We start from the raw sequence: 22,642 nt of genomic DNA, 5'->3' as shown, positions 1-22,642 counted from the left end.
CGGCATTGTGCGTGTGATTCCTAAACGAATCACACAAAACGAACTCGTCAATAAACATACTTTCTACGGCGGTCTAGAATTACAGATCATGACGGCGGCAACATCAAAGCAAATCATTGACACACACCTTTGTAATGGGGACTAAAAGCGCACACATTGTGAAATAATATACCCTGTAGATTGGCCCTCATTAAGGGTCTGTTCACACATAAGCTTGTTTTTGAATTTCTTACTTCAGATGCGGTGAAAAATATTTATTTTTGCGGGTTTGAAAAGTAAATGTTGAGTGTGTTTGAAAGGTTAAACCCGATGTAAACTAAATAAATCCAAAACTTATTTAGATATGCCTATTATTTCGTGTAGGGTGAGGCGGATACATACATACTACCCGTAGCCCCTTTTATGGGACACCATATTATCACTTCTATTAACCAGGAGACCTTTTCCCGTAAAATAATTTTGAGGAGAAATACAGTACGACCTCAACCCCTATTGATCGAAGGGAACACTTTTTTGGGCCCTGAAGGCGTTCTCAATCGATTTGTAATGAACTATACTAATACATTAACAAATCCATTGCACTTATTTTTTTACTTATTCAATTTTCTGCCATACACGGATATAAGGAAACGGCACCTCCACTCGACTCGACATTTGTCGAAAGAAAAAAAGGAAACAAGGGCTGCCCCGGGGCTCAATAGACCCCATTTATCTTTCCCATGCCAATATCCTGATAGTCTTTTAAATACATGGATCATTCCCAGGTCAATGACCGACATGAAGTCACTTTAAATTCTATCAACACGCATTTCAAATTCAGATAAATATGGTAACATGTTCACTAAATGAAAACGATATTTCCCATTACAGATGCAACACAATATAAATAACGGCATCAGGTTGTATACAGTATGATGGCAACAGGGATACATTTACACACACAAATAAACACGTAGATTGAGAATAATAAACAGATTAACTGGACATGTAGCATAACAATAAACAAAACATTAACGAATGCTATAGTATACGATTGTGTACGAAAAAGTAGAACATGATGTTGTAAAGTATCTCTCTCCTCCTTGAGGGCGGTATTGATCTTAAGAAAAGCAAACGTTTTACACTGCAAACTGAGCATAAACTTAAAGATGTATTGTCCCCCAAGAACATGAAAAGTGAAAATTAATAAAATCATACTTTGAATGGGTCATTTTGTAGTTTTAATAAAGTTAATCGCCTCCGTATAATCCCCCTTCCCCCAAAAGTAATGTGTTCAGTTGATAAGACAAAAAAAACCAATTGGCTGGCTGGCAGCCAATTTGACTATTTTTTTCTTTAAATTACAGTTTTTTCAGGTACATAATTTTTTTTTCCGATCCAATTTTTCGTATAAGAGAATAACTATACTATGTGACATTAAAATGGCATAATTAAAAAAATGTAAAAAAATATTTTCAGGAGGACAATACATCTTTAACAATCAGGTACAAAGTTCGACAAAGTTTTCGCTTATTAACGTCCTTTTTCTTTTGTGGATTTCTTGACGGTTTTCTCTTAATACTTTATTTCAGGGACATCTTTGAATAAATTTAAGAACACTACAGTATAAAAATACTTACTGACCTTGGCTATATATATAGGCATATTTTTACATATTATTGTATTATATCATCAATATCTACTGTTTAACATGTCATTGGTTTTTTTCAATAACCGTCTTAAACACATAACAAATTACTCTTAACACATGGTTAATTTTAATAAGATGACATAGTACTGCGATTCGAAGAAACTGGTAGAGGTGACAGTAAGGCTGGTTTGTTTATCAATCTCACATCTTGAAGTCCACTGCGGTGTCTCTTGATATCAGGGGCACAATAGAGACTAATAGAGCGAATTACTAATGAAGATGAGTAATTATATTAGTCAGTATCACATCAAAGGGTTAAGCCGCTTCATTAACTGCAATACCTTTGATAATTCTCGCCATGCTACATCATGACGTTTTGACATTTCTTTTCACCGACAAAGATGGTGTCGTCAAATATCATCCGTCGGTGACTTTGAATAAACAGGGTTGTATGGTAAATATTTGATTATGTAATTATTAAATAAAAATTAGAATTGGCGCCAGGAATTTTACCAAGGCGCGGTAATGGATGGTAGTCTTCATTTCTTAAGGAGATTTAACCGCAATTCCAGGGGGAATGGGATTTCAAGTAGGCCTACCGTCCCTTATTATTTACTACATGAGTATTTAGTTATTGTCTGGGGAATTTTAGGACATCATTCAATACCTCTTGTAATTTAGCGTGCGAATGTATCTGTCATTCTGGCTAACTAAGAGCTTAAGAACTTGTTTCATTTTTTCGGCATTAAAATTTGAAAATATTTACTAAAAACTTAAATTTAAGGCCTTTAATAGACCAAAGATCATCCTTTCTTCTTTTTTTTTAAAGTATTGGTTGATTTCTGCCAAAAAAAAAACATACATCCCGACAAACAGTGTTGTATGGTGGATTAGAATGTGCAAAATAGTATGGTGTTTTACCTTTCCTTGTCTTTTATATAATTCCTATATACGCATAGCGCACGCAAATCAAATGCCTATCGGATTGCACATTGTTCGGCATGCTTTGTCAAAGACACCGTGGATCATCCCGCAGTATTAATAACACAGCTAGCCGTGTAAGCAAAATAAACTGATTTGACACGAATAAACATTCGCATGTTATCTCGGGAGAAGGATGAATTAGGGATTTAATAAGACGACGATAAAATAAACAAAATACGATCATCTTGTCATATGGGATTATAATGTACCAAATTACACCATTTTGAAGTTGTTTGAATTTTGTGAAAGTAATCATCGGTGACATCATCACAAAGAGACACTATTAATTTGTGTCCAAACGTTTAAACGTAGATATTTGTATTAATTTGGCCTATAGAACCCAATATAATCATGTATCTCCACATAATACGACGTCATTTTTTCAGCATAGCAAATTATGTACAGAGTACAGTGCCACATATATCACATATAGCGCATCATACGTAATGTATTATGTTAATTTATTAATTTTGTTGGGTCTATTGGAAACATTATAGAGTACCGCATGCTTTCCTCGTCTATATACATTACCGTATGTATGTGATTATGTTCTCTCCTTATGTTACAACATGGTTTTACATTTATGTCTTATGTATAATGTGAATGTGTTGTGGTGAAATTTTGTTATATTTTAGTGGAAGTTTATATATACCAATATGCCATAGAGAAGAAATACTTTTATTGTACGCCCTCTTGCGATTTTGCGCTTGGGATTATTCCATTTTTAAGTGAAATTATTTACGTCACAAACATTTAAAAGAATGTATATTTTGATATACGGCAAATATTTAAATTGAAAGTATGAAAGTGTTCAACTAATAAATAATAATAGTTCTCGTCTAATATAATGAATAGAATGCTACACTGCTGACCAATAGAAATGGTATTGGTATGACATAGGGGGCAGCAGATTTATTTGATTTAAATCGTATTGGCCCCGCACTTAAAAGTATATTGTCCCCCTGAAAAAATAATTCTTAACAACATTTTTGTTGAATATGCCATTTAATGGTATTTAATAATAATAGTTATCCACTTTGACCAAAAATTGGATCGAAAAAAAATGTATTTACCTGAAAAAACTTAAAGCAAAAAAATTGTCAAATTAGCTGCCAACCAATGGGTTTTTGGTTGAATTTAACCATTTATTTTTTTCATTTTATAAGTGAAAAACTTTTTTTTTCGATTTTTTTCTACTGAAGTGAATAACTTTATTAAAACTACAACATAACATATTCAAAGTCTGATTTAATTAATCGTCATTTTTCATGTTTTTGGAGGACACTACATGTTTAATTATAAGTCATAGAGATAAGATCTTTTATATAAAATATAGCATTTCGATAAATTCTACTGTACCAGTCAAACCGTGTGCGGCATGGTCACTGGTTAGCTGACTGTTTGCTAGGCAGGAGTGGGCGGGGTTTAAATACCAGGGTAAAACTTTTTGGTAAGATAATTTTAATATTTTAGTAATTGACAGGCGTAAATAAAGTCGAACGACTGGTAGAAATATACTGTTATGTGTTCCTATACTTTTTTCAGGTGATCCAGTTTTTACAATATCTGGAATATGGGTCATAAATAGATAGATACGTAGCCATATATCCTGCAAAGTTTTGTTTACATTTATTATATTACTGTCCACTGTAAAAGTGATCACAAAATACACGAGAAACATTGTGGTGGCCGTCAGAATTGGCGGTAAAGTAAAAATAATATTGATTGATAAACAAGTAAATTGGAAACTTAATAACAGAAAACGAAAATTAGAATGTCGAAAAATTATCCGAAAATCCTCTCTGAGGTAATCATTCTTGATGGGTGTGGTATTATCTTTGTCCAATATTTATGAAAAGGAAATAAATTAATAAATACTAATTTTACTCTACTACTAAATAGTCATGATACTTTATTAAGTATTGTGAGAAAATGATGTAGAAAATAATTTAGTGTTACCTCTTACATGACAAGACGCTTGTAAAATTACACATTTTCTAATAATATTTTTTAAACTACAAGTTGCAACAGTCGACTAATTCATTGCGCTGGAAGGCCTTGTTAGAACGTACCACGAGAAGTCAGAGAATAGAAGAAAAATATAATTACATTTATTGAGAGGTCAGCGAGTCCACTAATAAGTTTGATGTGCATATTTCAGCAAACAAATACAGTTATGTATGACTTGTTTGTTTTTATATTATCTTAATAATATGATTTTTATACAATTAGCAACATTTGGGTGATATTCACGAAGAGGAAATTCTTCTCTGTCTTAATTGTTTGATTCCAATACTGTCTGTATTAATAAATAATAGGCTCGTAAATATTTTATTAATGAAATAATTATGATATGACATAAGAAAAAATGGTAGTTCGCCCTCTATATTCATTTAAAAATGTTGGTACCAAACAGAGAACGCAATCATGCGAGACAAAAGAGGAAGTAACAAGATGCGTCTGTTTTGTTGCACTTTTTCCGAATAAAATTTCTATTTATATATTTTCCTGTCGGTTTTTTAAACATTCATAGGTGTATTAGTGTGTATTTAGGTATGTAAGCTTTGTTATTAATAGTCGCTATAATGTTTTTTTTCGCCTTGTGTGTGTAATTATTCGGCGAGTTAGCTAGGCTAGAGAAATGGTTTAGTTTAGGCTACCTCAACTAGGGTGCCAAGGGCTATATAGGCCTAGGCCTAGAGCCTACTTATACTGATTTAGCTAGGTTAGGTATAATCTATCCTACAGCGAGTACTGTAGGATTATGTAGCTACTTACTTAATTACTACTAGCCTTACCTGCTCAGATTCCTCTACCTAAGCCCTGGCTGGCCCGTTTTATTTTTAGATATGTATAGGCCTAGGCCTATAGGCCTGCCTAGGCTAGTATTACTATTAGTATTACTTATTAGACCTATTATTAGGCTAGTAGTATAGGCTACCTAATAGGCCTAGCCTACTAGGCCCTAGGCCTAGTACTACTAGGTTAGCCTAAAAGGCAGGGCCTAGGCTAGGATATAGCCCTACAAGCCTAGGCCTAGACCTACTTCTTAGTTAGCATAGGCCTAGATTTAGTGGCCTAAACTTAAATGAATGGTACCTTATTTTGCATGGGCCATGGTCTGTAATTTATACAATAAATTAATTTGATTTTTTTCCAGGTACTGTCAGAATGAAGACAACAATAATCTATTTGTTTTTGTTTGCTGTGGCTTCAGCTCGTAAGTACTGTATTTATTTGAACAACATTTGAATATTTAATAATATATTATTTTACACTGTACACAAATAAATGTATTCGCGTAGAATATACACTAATATACCATTAAAATTTCTGTTCTTTTTGTGGATACAATATCCAGAGCTGTAGCCAGGATCGGACATAGGACATTAAATATTTGAGATACAGCAAAATGATCATACTATAAAACGATAACATTTTTTGCAAACGTTACTGTAGGTGCCCATGTTCTGTGGGGTATCTAATTAAATTTCTTAATTACTCACTGTGGTCAGTGCTGAAGACAATCTTGGTCTTTAATTATAGGTACTGGTAAATCAAAACATGCCTGTCTAAAATTGATAGGTAGAAAAACACTATCATAAATCATGGGCTTAGTATTACAATGGTCTTTAATTGGAGGTATTAGGCCTATAATTTATAGTATCAAGTTAGAAGTTTAGTAGAAATAACAAATATCTTATAAACCTATTTTCCCCTACACAATATATAGTCCAAGAGGTAGAAAAACACTGGGCCAAAATGGTCTTTAATTGGAGGAGAAACTTGTTTGTATTAATTAGGACTATAAATTAGTTATGCTATACTCCCAACTTAGTGTACATAAAACAAATATCTTAAAGCTACTTTCCCTATACAATGTATTACCTAAGACAGCCTGCAGTACAACAAAATGTGAATTCTTAATAAACTATTACCTTCAGCATTTTGCCTGATTTTGTTTATGAATTCAGTATGAAACTTAACTTTACATTAGATTGGTTTCCTTGAATAAATATGGTTATTATTAGCTGTTGTTAGTTCCATCATGGTTCCATAGTGTTTGTAGTATATTACACATGGGCCTAATTAGCTTGTCACAGTCAATGGCCTCATGCATGCCTCAAACCTCCCTTGTTCTGTCTACTAACATCATGTAGTTGTAGCTTAACTCATTAGCATAATAATACAAGTGGATTACATCATAGCCTGAATAATTAGCCTGAATAATTAGCCTTCCCCATGTCATTCCTTGGAGTACTTAGACTTTATGATCCAGACTATATAATAATTAAACATGCTTTCTTAGCTAATTTGCATAAAACAACACCTGTAATTATGGAATAATAATTATTATTGTTAATTACTCCATGCTGTAGTAATCAAATGCAAGATTTGATGTAATTTTGTCAAAATATTAAAAATAGAAAATAGAATGAGTACATAACATTTAATTTTGAAATAAGTGCTGATTAAAGAAAAAGAAAGTAATTAAAACAAATATTTAAATAATAATTTGATTTTAATTTATACAGCTAACACACAGTCATATTGTGTCTGTTACTATAAAATAATATATAAAATATTAATGTATTGATAATGGTTGAAAAAAAAATGCAAATCCTCGTCAGAATTCTACTTAAGAAATATTATTTTAGAATTTAAAAGAATATGATTTTTTTATATTTCTGTGATATATAAAAATATGATATTGGCAATGAAAATGATTAAAAACATAATAAATAAGAATTATGTTTCAGTTAAGATTTATTCACATTTATGATTTGAATGACTTTTTAAATGTTATGTACACTTGCATAAAGTACAGTATAGATAAAAAAAAAATGGTTTGATAATAATTTTTAAGAGAAGAAGCTACAAACAATAAAAGTAAATTTATTCATACTGGTTTGATGAAGATTTATTTACATTTTAAAATTAAGATTACATTTACAGTAAAATGCTTTATGGTAGATAATGTAATAAAATTATATCGCAAATTGTTCTTAAAAAATGGTAGTCAATGAGTGCCGCTTCCCACTGTCCCACATTGAAATAATTCATTTGTATACTACTATATTTATTTGTGAAATGTAATTTTAACTTTTAACATAATTATTTGATATTTATTCATGTTTTGAATGTTTTAAGTAAAAGGTATTAATTTTTTATTTTTTGGAAAATGGAAATATTATAAGCGCATTGATTGTAGAGGGATTTTCAATAACTTATCTTTTTATATCATGGCTATCCCTTGACAAAACACAGGCTATTGTCGTTTTATCCGAGTATGCTAGGCACAACATACCGTAGTCCGAATTATTGAGATAAAGATGTTACATTGGAAATTGGTTTTTGCATGATAATATGCAATATGTGTTGTCATTTCCCAAGTGTGATACGCTGCTTGATGTTGTGATAGTGTGTTATATCATTGATTTCACGGCGTCTATCGATTATTCATAGTACAGATTGTAATTTTGAATGTCTATGTAGTACAGTGATTTTGTTTATTCTGCGAAATATACTAACAATAACGTGTTTAATGAGAAGGTTTTAATCTTTTTAACATTGGATGTATTTTTACTAGATTTTATAGTTATAGTACCAGAGATTAATATATTTATTAAATTTGTGAATGGGTGTATACTATACTGAGTAACTTAAAAATGGGCTTACTTTGGAAGATCAAAATGCTGCGTGAAAATTACACTTATTTATTATCTACAAATTTGAGGGCAGTTTTATACCCCTAGGTGGGCTAAAAGGTGATGATGTCATGTTTCCCATTGACCATTTAGTGGGCCAAACAAACCTTGGTTGGCCTTTTGATCTAATCTGAAATTTACGTAGCTGTATTCGTTTTGTTTCTGATGATTGTTTCTTCCATAATTTGTCATCATTTTGATAATATTTAAATAAATATTATTTTACGCTGGTACTGGTTATATAATCTGTTGATATCGTAGTTTTAGCATCATTTATTATCATAAATTCGAAAAATAGCCTCATTTAATAATTTTCATTCTAAAAACAATGAGTAGGCCCCATTTCATCAGTTTATACATGTTTAAAAAAATCAACAACTAGGGCAGACAAAACTGTATGGTGTGATCTTGTCAATAGTGTACAACAAGCCTAGGCTTTCCATTGTACTGCTCACAAAGGTGACTACGTACAGGGAACTATTGATGCATAAAAACTGAACAATGACAATTGCACATTTATAGTGTCTCAGCTCTGAAAAATACAATAGAACACTAGATGACCTAACGGACAAACTATTGTGAAAGGTTCTAGTAGTTTTATAAAATGAAATTTGAGTAATTCACTTTCAAATATTTAAAAGGCAATTTTAATACTATACAGCTTTTATAACACTTAACAGGTGTAATTTAGCATCAATATTTTTATGGAATTCAATCACCAAGCAAGAATGATCATACAGTGTATTTTATTGTCATAAATATAAATAAATCAGTGATAATCTGTACATTATGTTGTCCTAGCCAATAATTATAAAACAGGCAATTAAATAATCGTAATCAGAAAGTTGCAACCTCCGCCAGGTTTTGACGTGTGGCCTAAAATTATTAAAATAATAATAAAAATTGGTCTAGAATTGTGATCCTGGTCCGAATTGCCTCTAAAGTTGAAAGGCATCTTCCGTGACCACATATCTATCCATAAAAACTAGTTTGTAAGTAAAACCTAAGTAAAACCCAAGTATAGAATATGAATAAAAGTTAAATTAAATTCAGTTTAATTCAAATTTTACATCTTGCAACCAAAAATAAAATTGATAAATTATTTGTTGTCTTTTTAAGAAATGGATGAGATGAAAGGACCAAAGATTGTCATTGAGCCCAGAGATCAAATAGTGGACGCGGACATTGGTATGGACACGGCCAACTTTGGATGTACCGCTGAAGGGGATGGAGAATTAGTGTACGAGTGGCGTTTCAACGGTGCCGTTATTACAGACAGTAACTCTGATATCTCCATAAGTGGTGGCCAACTGCGCATTACCAATGCAGAGAGAACGAGAGATGCAGGGATGTACCAGTGTTGGGTATCAAATGCGGTTGGCACAGTGTTCAGTAGGCCTGCTGAACTAACATTTACATGTAAGTAGGCTTATTACCGTACATGCACACTATAATTGCTCTATGTTTATGAACTTATAGGCCTTCAAAGGGGCACTTATTCAACCAAGGCATTTTTTTTTTTAGAATGAGCATCAGCAAAATATCGTACACTAGCTTACTAAATAAAAATATTCTGTGTATCTACTGTAAAGTATATGACCAAAATGTTTTTTTGTTTAACAAAATGACGACATTATAAAAGAGTATACTGATTGGTTCATTTGAACTAAATCAACCAATCAGAGTGGAATGTGCTTGGATATGTTGCGATAATATTCCATAGGAGCATAGAGGAAGTATATAGCATCTCCTTCTGTATATTTCCTCCATAGTAGGAGTGATATGAAGACATACTGTATACACAATTAATTGTATTACACAATCGTAATGAGTGAAAATTGCGATATCAATTACTTAACGATGAATTTTCCACACTAGACTGGACGCAATTACGTGCAGCATTAGCTGTAATCTGTATACAGGTTTAATGTTCCTTTGTACAATGTTCTGTTAAGTGTATATCTTGTCAGTATATAAATATTCTAGTGTATAGCAATAACAAATATTGATTAAATGTAAATGAATTTGTTTTGTTTCTTTTTTTATTAAATAGTTGTGGACCTTTTTCCAAGTCTGAATGATCAACCAACAGTAACAGTAAATGAATTCAGAAGCACATCATTAAATTGTGATGCTCCTGATAACTATCCTGGTAATGATAAATCATTTATTTCTTAATTTTTCTTTCTTGATTTTTTTATTATTATATTTTTGTTTTAAGTGACAGTGTAGTCGGTTAAACTGGTGGTAGTCACTGTGTTGTGTGCTGAACTGTAAAAGACCATAGGTTTCCTTTGGTACACAGTTCGAATCACATCATCGCTCTCTGTGTGTTCCAACTGGCGGGTTAGAATACATGTAGATCGCGCACCATCTTTCGGATGAGACGTTAACCCGTTGGTCCCGTGTGCAACGTGGCTTATGTGAATGTTAAAAAATGCAGTACACTCTTTGAAAAGTCTCCCGGTGTACTTCCCAATTCACTACCAGAAGGACCCCACCTGAAAAAAGTCTTAAGGACTTCCTGGTTATCCTTAGTGTGAAAATATTCTAACCACTGATATTTAAATTGATTTTTTTAGACAAATATGTTATTAGACTGGCACGCCAGGAAGAGCATTCCTCCTCAGTGATAATAGTCTATCCATAAGTCCATCAGAACTCTATCTAATTGAGAATGACATTTTGTGTACAGGTCTTGAATACAGCTGGATGAAAGACGACCGGTATATATCTGGAGATCGTCGCATACGAGTGGGTAAAGATGGATATCTTTACTTTGCCAACACATTGACAGGGGCTAATGGTGATACAGGAGATTACGTTTGCGAAATTCGCAATTCATACGAAAATCCTAGTGGGGCATCAAACAAGTATGGTGGGCCTAAAAGGCCACTACAAGTTTCAGGTAAGGGCCTAGAAAAAATAAACAATACATTTTATTATTTCTACAGCAAATTAGCAGTAATGACACTGTGATATGATACTGTACTGTGACGATGTTGAGAGAGAGAGAGAAAGAGGGAGATGGGGGGTATAGTCAATATGCAGATATGCCATAATGGCCAGTAGAGAACCCCAGTTTATTTCATGCTGTAGTAAATAATTAAAAACTCTTTTTACAATCAGCATCTAGGGACCTAAATTACGCCCCACAGGTGGAACAACTTATTGGTACCCAAGATGTACTGGTGGGGGATACGGTGACCTTACAGTGTTTCTTCAGTGGCAGGTTAGTACAACTTCAAAAACCAAAAGAACTGCATATATACAGTAGTATATATATGTTTTAACACTAAAACCAACCCCCATTCAGGGGAGGTTTCCCATAACACAAAGGAAAAATATATATGTTAGCACTAAATTAAAACCAACCCCCATTCAGGGGACATTCCTATTAACATTTTACTATGAAGCAGAGGGGAAATATATGTTTCAGCACTACGACCAACTTTTCTATTCAGGGGACACTTTAATGGGTCCTGAAGGTGTCCCCTTAATAGGGGTTCTACTATAATAGCAAAACATGTTTGTTTTTAGGCCCACTCCAGCACTGTCATGGACAAGGACTGATGGAGGAAGTCTGCCTAGTGGATCCTTCCAGACGGATTACAGCCAGGAGCTTGTCATCCCGAATATTGCAATAGAAGATGCAGGAACATATAGATGTACTGCCTCTAACTCAGTGCAGAGTGGCATCAGTAATGAAGGCACAGTTAATGTCAGATGTAAGTTCTTGCTGAAATAATTACTGGTGTTCTGAGGCTAAAACTGGCTTTATCAGAAAGACCGTCTAAAAGAAGTTACCCATTAATACCTTACCAAATTTAAGTGTGATTTAAATTGCACACCTCAAAGCTATTTTAGGAGTGTTATGCGAGTAATCACACTCCCACGCCTCAAAAGACTAGGCCTGGCATATAATAAGTTAGTTACACCAACATTTATCCCATCTACATCTTCTCTTATTGTGCCACAAACATGGAAGCTAATCCTCAACAAAGTTTCCATTGTAAAAAATCTAATAATATATTTTTCTCTGTCACGCAGCTAAGCCAGAGTGGGTCGACGAAATTGAAGACAAGAATGGCGATATTGGTGGAGAGGTGATTTGGACGTGTGTAGCAGAATCTACAGAGCCTATTGTATACACTTGGTATCGGAATGGTGTGCAAGTTCAAAGTAGTGCAAAGTACCTGGTCAGTAATGGTCAGAAGACATTGACCATCAGTGACCTTCAGGAGGAAGATGATGCTATGTTTCAATGCGAGGCTAGCAATGAGTTTGGAATGATTATTTCAACAGCCCAACTCAATGTTAGGGGTGAGTACTTATTTTATATATTTGTTTTTTCTTTAGTTATTTAAAACCACATTCTTCATTGCCTAGATGATGGTATTATAAACACAGTATGTGGGCTAGAAAAATATACAGATACAGTAGCCCAGTGGGCCAGTACAGTGAGAATTGAAAATTGATTGATTTCTTCATATAAAGTTTTTTCTTCATTTAATTACAGCTTTTGCTCCGATTTTCTACATTTCTGTAAATGTTGCACAACCAGCTGCTCTCGGACAGAACGCCACTTTGAGTTGCCGGCCCGAGGCTGCACCAAAGGCAAGGATTGTTTGGCAACGAGAGGGCGCCACAAATCAGTGGGACGACATTACAACGAATAATAAATTCTTTGTGGATGATAACTCTGGTGACCTGATGATTATGGATGTGCATTCTGGTGACGGTGGCAGGTATCGTTGTGTAGCTACCAATGACCTTGGAACCAACACCAGTACCGGCTCCATTGAGGTCAAAGGTAACATCACCATGCTTGGTGCTCAACTTCTTCTATAAAGTAACTTTTGCAAAATAAATATATACAGTATGTAATTTGGGGAGTAAATAAAACAACACATTTTTCTCTCAACACAAGCACATTCATGGCAATAAATATTTCTTTTTATTGTATCGAACTGTTAATACATATAAAATAGAACTTCCCCTTCCCCCGCCCCTTCTTAGGACACCAATCCTATAAAGGGGACACTTTCCTGTGAAACAAACAAGGGACAATATATGTGCTAACACTAGAAACAACCCTATTAAGGGACAATTGTTTGGTCTTGAATGTATCTCCTTAATTGGTGTTCTACTATATTTTATATAAACTATAAACAATTTATTCAATTAACTACATTAGTTAAGGTTTGTTGATGGAATTATAAACCTGCTTTTTTAGAGGGGGTCAAGTTTTTCATGAAACCGACAGACCAGACGATACGTGCTGGCAGAGACAACACCATCAAGTGTGAAGCTAGAGTTGATGACCCGTTAGAACTGGCATATACATGGCTGTTTAATGGTAATCAATTGCATCTTGATGGGGAAGAGGACCATGATGAACTGGATCTTAAACATTATAACATGGATGTAGAGGTAACACACAAATTGATATACTTTAAATTACACAAACCAATAGTGGTGTTGGTAGTCTATGAGTGCCGCTTACCTGGATAAACTGACAATAGCCCATGTTCTTTAGAGGGAGGGCTTAGATACGAAAAGTTCCTAGAACATCTCTGTATCATATTGGACTAGTCTGCAATGTAGAATTATAACGTGCTACTATAAATTGACAAAAATGGGCCTGTGCTGATAAAGCTAAAATATTGGCATCATCATTTGGCCGTCCTGCAATTTCCATTTTCTTCTGTCATAATGCCATTCTCTTCCAGGTTCCATGTATTTTCATCTCTTCATCTTTTTGTCTTCCTGTCCTTCTTTTACTATTTCTTGGTTGCCATTTCCTGAGCCTCTTTTCTATATTGGCAAACCAGGGCAGGGCAGGACTATTTACAATAGTTGATGTGTTGTCTTTGTTTTATAGATGATTGATGTGCATGGTAACCTGGTAATTAAAGATACCACAATGTACCAGCAAGGTGAATATACCTGTGTAGTGACATCACCCATCAACCAGGTGTCTGCCTCTGCCATCATCACAGTTCAAGGTGGGTAGCAATCAGTGCCAAGATTGTGAAGCTTTTTTATCCTGTTTACAGTATAAAGGGACACCTTTGGGATCCAACAGATTTTCACCTATTTGGTTTTACCCTAAATAGGGGTTGGCAATAGCGTTTGAAATACAGTAAAATACTTCATTTCATGGGAAAGAGTCCCTTAATAGGGGTTTTCCCATGAATAGAGGTCGGCCGTAGTTTTAAAATGTATTACTCATATGTGTCCCCTTAATAGAAATGTCACAAAGGAGAGTTCTACTGTATTTACAATGATTGTTGGGTGGGCTTATCCTGTATTATAATTACTCCCAAGTTTGAGGTGGGCTTTTGTAATATGTAATAATCTAGTCCTATAAAATATGAATATTAGCAATGATTTAAATACTAGTAATTAATAATAATAATAATAATTCAACATTTATTAGTTTCTATCAATGGTAAAACAATACAATAAAAAAAAATGATAATTTATAATGAGACAATACAAAAATACCATTAATAGAGGATCTTGCAAGAAGAGATTACTTGTCACGCACCCTGAATATTATCTATAACTTTCATCACAGGACCACCGGGGGCGCCATATGGTGTGCGTATTCAAGATGGCAGTGCTACAGCAACAAGCGTCTCACTAATCTGGTCTAGCGGTAGAGAGGGCGGTAGTCCCATTACATCATACAGAGTCGAAGCTATGACGAATCACATACAAGAATGGATGGAGATTCAAAGAGGTAAACTAGGATTTGTTTTCTTTTTTTTCTATTTTATTATTTTACAAAACTATTTTTATGTTTTTATAAAAGGAAACTTTCCCTTTAAAAACAAACAAAGGGCAATATATTTGTTTACCAATATGGCCAACTACTATAGGGACATCCTTATTATGGGAACAGCTTCCTGTAAAACAAGGGAAAATGTATATTTATCACTACACCCCATATTTAGTGATAAGGAGACACTTTGTTGGGGTTCCACTGTATAACAAGAAAGTGTATCTACTCCATACTCCTTTTAATGCGTTTCCTTAAAGATGTATTGTCCCTTGAAACACAAAAAAATGAAGGTCAAAATATTCTAAATTTAAATTGGCCATATCAAAGTAATATTAAAGTTATTCACTTTAAGTCAAAAATTCGAGCCAAAAGCAACATGTTTACGTAATTAACAGGTAAATTAGTTTGATTACATTTCGTCTGGAAAATCGTGGTGAGCGAAAGTAAACAAAGATTTCAAACCACGAATACGCATTATGCATGATGCTAATTGGGATTGTTTACAACTCGTCACGGTTGAGAAGGTATTTTCACACAGATCGTGAGGAAGTTTTATGATTATGCATACAGAGTAGTAGCGTTTCATTATGGGGTATGTTTTGATCGAAAACTTTGACTGGAAGTCAGAGTTATTTTTTTAACAAAAAAACGTCTGTATTTCAGTTAAATGATTTTTTTTTCGAAAATTTTTTGCTGATAGTTAATAACTATTATGATACTTCAAAATGACCCACCTTTTTTCGAAATCTGTTTTTTTTAATTTTTTTGGAATTAGTCAAAGGGACAATACATCTTTAAGAAATACTGATGGAATGTTGGTCCATGAAAGATTGTTTACATAAATCATGATTAAATCATATCTATTTATAGATATAGCACCTACTGCTGATGTCAACAAAGACTCAGTGACCTTGATTAACCTTTCACCTTGGAGTGTGTACATGTTCCGTGTACTAGCTGTCAATAAGTTTGGTGCTGGTGAGCCGAGTGACTCGTCACCAGAATTCACAACTCAGCCGGCAGGTAAGAATGCTCTAAAAACTATGTTCCGCAACCCATATGTTATCTTTGAATTGGTGTTAACATTAAATAAGTGTTAACATTTTTAATCTGGTAGTTGTACTATGCTGTATTACTATTAAATGATGTACGTGTGAATCCTACAAAGTACAATCAAACACAATATACTATTATTACATTTGGGAACGCAACTAATTGCCAAGCGTTGCACATGGTAGAGTTTATGACACCATAGTAATCACTCTAAAATCAGAGTTCTCTAAATTAACCTAATAAATATGCAACATCTTCTCATCATAAACTGAGAAATGTTAGTGGCATAATATTCCATCTGAACACATACAAAATTAGCAAGTTATTAATTTTTTTAGAATTGATTTGACCGAAAGTATTTTAAAAAATGATTACGAATATATTATTAAAATGTGGATTTGATAATTAATTGATAATTTTGATTAATTAAGTCCAATTTGAAAAATTTGTTAGATTTTGTAGAATATTCATGTATAATTAAATAATTGTTCTCTTTAGTAAACATTAAACTTATTTGTTACAGTGCCCACAAAAGCTCCTAGTAACCTAGGTGGTGGAGGCGGGAGAGAAGGTCAGCTTCGTATTACATGGCAGGTAAAGCAGTAATACTTATTCTATGCAATAACATTTGAACAAATGTTAGGTATAGTTAGTATGACTAAAAAATCATCCAACATATTGAACTTCACCGGCTTCTGGCAAATAAATGTTTTGTTTTCACGACGCTCCACAAGGCTATGCGCCACGTAGCGCATCGTGAAAACGAGAAGTCCCTAATGGTATACACGCAATCTGGCGTGAAGCCAAACTGGCTTCGCCCAGAGCAGGTGTGAAAGACCCTTAAAGTTCGAAAGACTGACTAGTGATCTAAAATTCTTCAAACCCAAGTTTTTCTTATGGTATTCCTCCTGCAAAAATCAGTTAATATTTTTTAGTAATCAAATTTACTTCCATTACTTTATGAAAAATATAATGTATTATTCTGTCATCAGCCCCTCGGTATGGAAGACTGGAACGCCCCAAGTATATATTATAAAGTATACTGGGCTCGGGTTGGATCTGAAGGCCTACAGCAAACTGCTAATGTCAACAATGGTACAGTGGGTGTATTTGAAGTAGAGGGTGTTGAAACATTCATAGAATACACTGTACAGATACAGGCTGTTAATGAACCTGGCCCAGGACCAATGAGTACTCCCATTAATATATTCTCATATGAAGAAGGTAAGAAGGTTTGTTAGGAAAACAAGAGGGGGTGCTATATACAATATAGGGCGGTATATTTACTAGAGAGTGTGGTATATTTACAATATAGGGCTGTATATATACAATATAGGGCTGTATATTTACGATACAGGATGGCATATTCACAATATAGGGTGGTATATTTACTAGAGAGGGTGGTATATTCACAATATAGGGTGGTATATTTACTAGAGAGGGTGGTATATTCACAATATAGGGTGGTATATTCACAATATAGGGTGGTATATTCACAATATTGATTCTATCTAATGATAAACATTTGTATTCCAGCACCGTCTACTGCACCTGGTAGAGTGCGACTGAGCGTCCAATCGGCAATGAATATCAGGGTGTCATGGAATGCAATCAACACACAGGCAGTCCAGGGACAGTTCAAAGGTTACAAAGTATGTTATTTAATGCTATTGCTACTATGAGTATGCATTGTAACTGTCATAACCAACTCAATTTTATTATACAAAGAGTAACTGATTGATACTTGTCTCGACCAAACAAATTTCCCAGTTTGAGATAATACAATTTTAGTGAATTGAATTAAATGTCTTTGTTTTGTATTATTAGATAGCATACTGGACAGATGACATACCAGAATCAAGCGCTAGTATATACACTACATCTGGATCAGGAACTGTCAGCATTATTGATAAATTGGAGGCTTATACGCAGTACCAATTTAGAGTGTATGCATACACCGCTGGTGGTAAAGGGCCTGGCAGCACAATTGCAACAGCTAGGACATATAGGTCAGGTAAGTAGTGTAGTTATAGTAGCTGGGAAGGAGTTTGTAATTACCTACTGTACTATTAGAATTGAAGATTGGTTGGCTATTAATAACAGAATAATAAATCACAATGAAAAGCTAGAAAGATACTAAAGCTCTGTCTACACTATCAAAGGGTGATGTGCCCAAATATGGTAACAATATGCCCAAATATGGTAGTGATATGACATCATTGTGTCCATATATGGCCAAATTACATTTTTTGTCTTTTCAAACTATTATTCTATTTTCTATAAACGAATAGCTCCACAAACAGTGCCTGATAATGTAAGAGTAACATTTGGAAAACAGTACAACCAACTGAACATCAATTGGGACAAGATTACAACATCATCAAATGAGGAAAAACTTCAAGGATATAGGGTAAATATGTGAACTGAAAATACTCTAGATAAGGAGGCTTTAATAATGATGTTTAAAATAGCACAAGGCAAACACATACACTGTCGTAGACAGATGAGAGGGTGCTCAATTGGTAGCATTAACATGACATAGGAGAGAAGAATCTAGTTAAAAGATGTAGCATCTAAGTCCACAGCGCCATGAGCAATGGCGCTATACAAATGGCTCAAACTCCAAAACTTAAAGAGAAAGATGACAATTGGATCTTTATGCAAATCAACCACCTGCTTGTAAATGTAAAATAGAATTTGATGACAACTATGCTTACCTTAAAATAAATGTCTTTAAATTATTCTACTAAATTATTATTGTTTATACTACAGGTTTGCTACTGGCCATTAGGTACGTTTGAGGATGATGCCTATTATGAAGATGTAGAGGTACCAACCACAGAGGTCATGCTTGACCGACTTTATCCAGACCATGTGTACCTTATAAAGGTCAAGGGTTACAGCAAAGGTGGGATTGGTGTTGGACAGGACGAGCCAATCAGAGTTGAAAACAGTAAGTTAAATTTAATGATACAATATTTGGTGGAAAATTGTTTTAATTGTTCTTCGAAGAATATGTAAGGAATGTGGAATGTTTTGCCAGTAAATTTTAATTACCTTAAATTATAAATGAATTGACTGATAAATTCAATGTATGTTTCATTTGTATAAAATTGGTATTAAAATGAATAATAATTTTAATCTTACGTGATTGTATTTTTATAGATTCACAGGCTGCTAGACAATCAACGAATTCAGCAACCACCATGTTCTATTCATCATTCCTGGTAGCATGTGTGTTACAGCTTGCCTACCTCTTATTATAATGATGGTTTGGTTGGGCTATGCTCTTAGAGCCTAGGCCTAAGAAACACCATGCCTCAGTGGGCATTTACCTTCTCTAGACACTCATAAAAGAGAACCACAAGGCCTGGCATTTACTATTAAATTCTAGCCTAATAAAAATACAGTATTTTTAAAATCACATACCTTGTTATTCTGGCTTGAGTAGGGCTAAGTAGCCTGTATATATAATCCATAAGCTGCAGACCAGTGGTTTAGTCTGCTTATAGAATACAATCCAACACAGCAAGGCTAAATTCTTCAGACCACCATGAAACTAAGATGTCTGAAATAATTTGCATAACCACACATGGGAAGCTGGTAACAGCCAATCACAATATAGAATCTCAATACATCATCAGAGAAAACAAAACTGTTTTTAGGGTGAAATATTTTTGCATATCATTTGGCTGTAATAAAACAAAGCAATCCTAATCAGAAATATCAAAATTAAATATATCTTTTTGTTCCAGAACATATAGTATTAAATAACATTACAATTTATCTTGCATTATTTAATATCATGATTATAATTCCATTAAATTCACTACAATTTAAAGATCCCCCAGAGATGGACTCTTCATTGTACAGGTAATTGTATATTGAAGATTTGAATACTGTATAGTGTTCCTTTATAATATGGATTATTACATTTTAAAATTAAATTGTTCATGATTTTAAAAGCCATATCAGGTATCAAACAATATTTATTTAAGAATAAATTCCATATCAAATATGATTATTGTTTAAATTATCTGAACAATTTAATAACCATTTTAAACAAGATATTTGCAATATTTTATTATTCTTATGCAATATATAATGAGGCTTTTGATTTTTTAAAGGATGACCTATATAGCAGGGTACACTCAACACATGCAGAATTATTGAAATATGAACTTCTTACAAATAATGAAAGACAAGTTTTAAGTTACTGCAGCTGTTTTTTAAAAACAATATTGTATTTATATAGAATTATAATTTAGTAACTGAAAAAGTGTTAAACCTTGGTATTTTAATTTTTGATAATAAGATTTTTTTTCCAAGCCTATCTACAGGGAAGAGGATTTTTTTTAAATTGCAGTAGTGTGTATGTATTTATTTGTTATTGGAAGTTGTTTGTTAAATGCCTTGTTTTGTATTGAAAAATATATGCTGAAAGTAATTTGTTAAATTATTTTATTTTGCTTTTCATATCAATCTTTATACAGTATTTTGTAGATTTAGTTATTTATTACAATTTATTTTAAGATTAAGATAAATTTGTATGTGGGTTTAGTGGCAAAGGAATATTTTCTTGTAGTAATTATATTTATAGATTGATTATAGATTGTAAAGCTCTGTCTACACTATTAAACTAGTTTGGACAAAAAATACATGATGTGTCCAAATATGGCAGTGATATCACATCATCATGTCCATATATGGGTACATCACATTTTGTTGTCACATTATTAGACAGAGCTTAATCCTAGTGTAAAGTATAGATAATTTGACATACTATTTTTTACAAAAAAAAAGCTTTAACAAAGATCAAAAATCACTTTTTATACATTTTCAGAATTAGTAATAATGTGTACATATGGGTTGTTAGATATTGTTGTAAAATGAATAGTACATTGAAATATAAACGTTTTTTAAAAACATGGACTGTAAAAATAATTGAATGTTTTTTCCTTGTAAAATATCATTGAAAGCCTTGTTTTAATAAAACTATTTGAATATTTTATCTACCGATATACTTTCATTTTTTTAAATTGGTTGAACCAATTATCAAACATTCACAGACAGTGGCGTATTAACTGCTATGAGCGCTCACTGGCTAAACCCAGAGACCCTGGAGCTTACAAGGGCCCTGAGAGCAACTTTGAGAGGGAAAAACAGACATTAAAATATGTCAAAAAAGGCTAAAAATGTCCGAGGCCTTGAGCATGGGAGGGCCACTTAGGGCCTATGTGTTGCACCCCTGTTTATGGACCATCATTTAACTCATAAACCACCATCACATTTTAACATTACTAGCCTACCTTCAAGATAATATCTCCTACTACATAAAATCCATAGGCCTACATTATCAGTATGAGTTTGTAGTATACCATGGCCTAGCTAAGTAGGCCTAAGCCTAATACTACCTAGGCCTAAGCCTAATACTACCTAGGCATAGTCATAAAAATAAAGAAATAACTGCAATGACAATGCTCTTATTATAATTATTGCTAGCTTATTTAAGCAGGCTCAGTCATCTCTCACATAAATGTAGATTAGATCTTGGTAGGCCTCGCCGCTTTCTCACGCATATAAAATAAACACGACTCTATAGCCTACAAGCCTTGGCCCAATTACTACAGGCCAGCTAGGCTAAGCTAGCTTACCTTGTTGGGCCTTGGCTAAAAGGTGCCTAGTACTAGCTGTAAGCCTACTAACTAAAGCTATTCTGCCTAGGCACAGAGTCTAGATAATGGGTAGATCATAAATACATTAGTTTTTAGGTAGTTTGTATCACTGAAATCAAAAGAAATTTAAATTAAAAACTTAGTTTATGCTTACCATATTATTTTCTTTCGCCGTGTCGTCTGATTTTCTGTGGTGGTACGGCGGTTTCTGATTGGTCAGTAGTTCAGTAGGGCCTACTGTTTGATTTTCTTTCCTCCAGACATGTGACATATGACGCATGCGCACTCATGTTACAATGACGTCAACAAAGTAAAAACATTTAAAGGGTGACTCCGGGGTTGCACATTCACGTTACAATGACGTCAACACAGCAACATTTTTTAAAGGGCGACTCCGGAGTCTGCGAAAATGTTTAATGCATCTCTACTTGGCATTGTGTGGACACTCATCAGAAGTAACGCACACATATAATTTCTTCAAGTAAGACGGAAGGCCATCTGAATATAACATTGCCATTCAACCTAAAGCATACTACAGCAGTATGACATTAAATTTTGGAACATAACAACAGCTTTATTATATTATCTACCAGATTTAATTTCATAAGATCAAGCAGCGTCATAGCTTTAAACAACATTAATAGAATAAAAATAAGTTACTTAAGTGCTGTTTACATGTAAAACTTGAAAAATTAACGGTCCGACTTGATCACATAAAGAAAGCAGTTCAGTAAATGATGGTGATCATATATTATGGCTTAAATTAAACTCATCTTTGGCATCCTACAACAGGGGATTAGAA

The 22,642-nt window shown here is 33.6% G+C and overlaps 1 protein-coding gene across 1 annotated transcript; it reads left to right on the top strand.

Moving 5' to 3' along the window:
* The first annotated feature begins 5,050 nt into the window (after positions 1 to 5,050).
* On the top strand, positions 5,051 to 20,812 carry LOC144855402 (contactin-4-like). Its single transcript, XM_078713251.1, has 20 exons — positions 5,051 to 5,167; positions 5,775 to 5,834; positions 9,442 to 9,741; positions 10,376 to 10,474; positions 11,018 to 11,230; positions 11,452 to 11,554; positions 11,863 to 12,050; positions 12,373 to 12,645; positions 12,842 to 13,135; positions 13,559 to 13,755; positions 14,207 to 14,330; positions 14,906 to 15,070; positions 15,983 to 16,135; positions 16,689 to 16,759; positions 17,158 to 17,389; positions 17,702 to 17,817; positions 17,993 to 18,179; positions 18,457 to 18,575; positions 18,938 to 19,118; positions 19,331 to 20,812. Exons 2-20 carry the CDS (start codon positions 5,786 to 5,788, stop codon positions 19,429 to 19,431), a joined length of 3,165 nt encoding a protein of 1,054 aa, XP_078569377.1. The 5' UTR covers positions 5,051 to 5,167; positions 5,775 to 5,785; the 3' UTR covers positions 19,432 to 20,812.
* Positions 20,813 to 22,642: the final 1,830 nt, after the last annotated feature.

Source organism: Antedon bifida, chromosome 11 (assembly GCF_963402885.1).
Source record: "Antedon bifida chromosome 11, ecAntBifi1.1, whole genome shotgun sequence".
Lineage (NCBI taxonomy): Eukaryota > Metazoa > Echinodermata > Crinoidea > Comatulida > Antedonidae > Antedon > Antedon bifida.
Note: the sequence above shows the minus strand (reverse complement) of the source record. Positions and strands in the feature narration are given on the sequence as shown.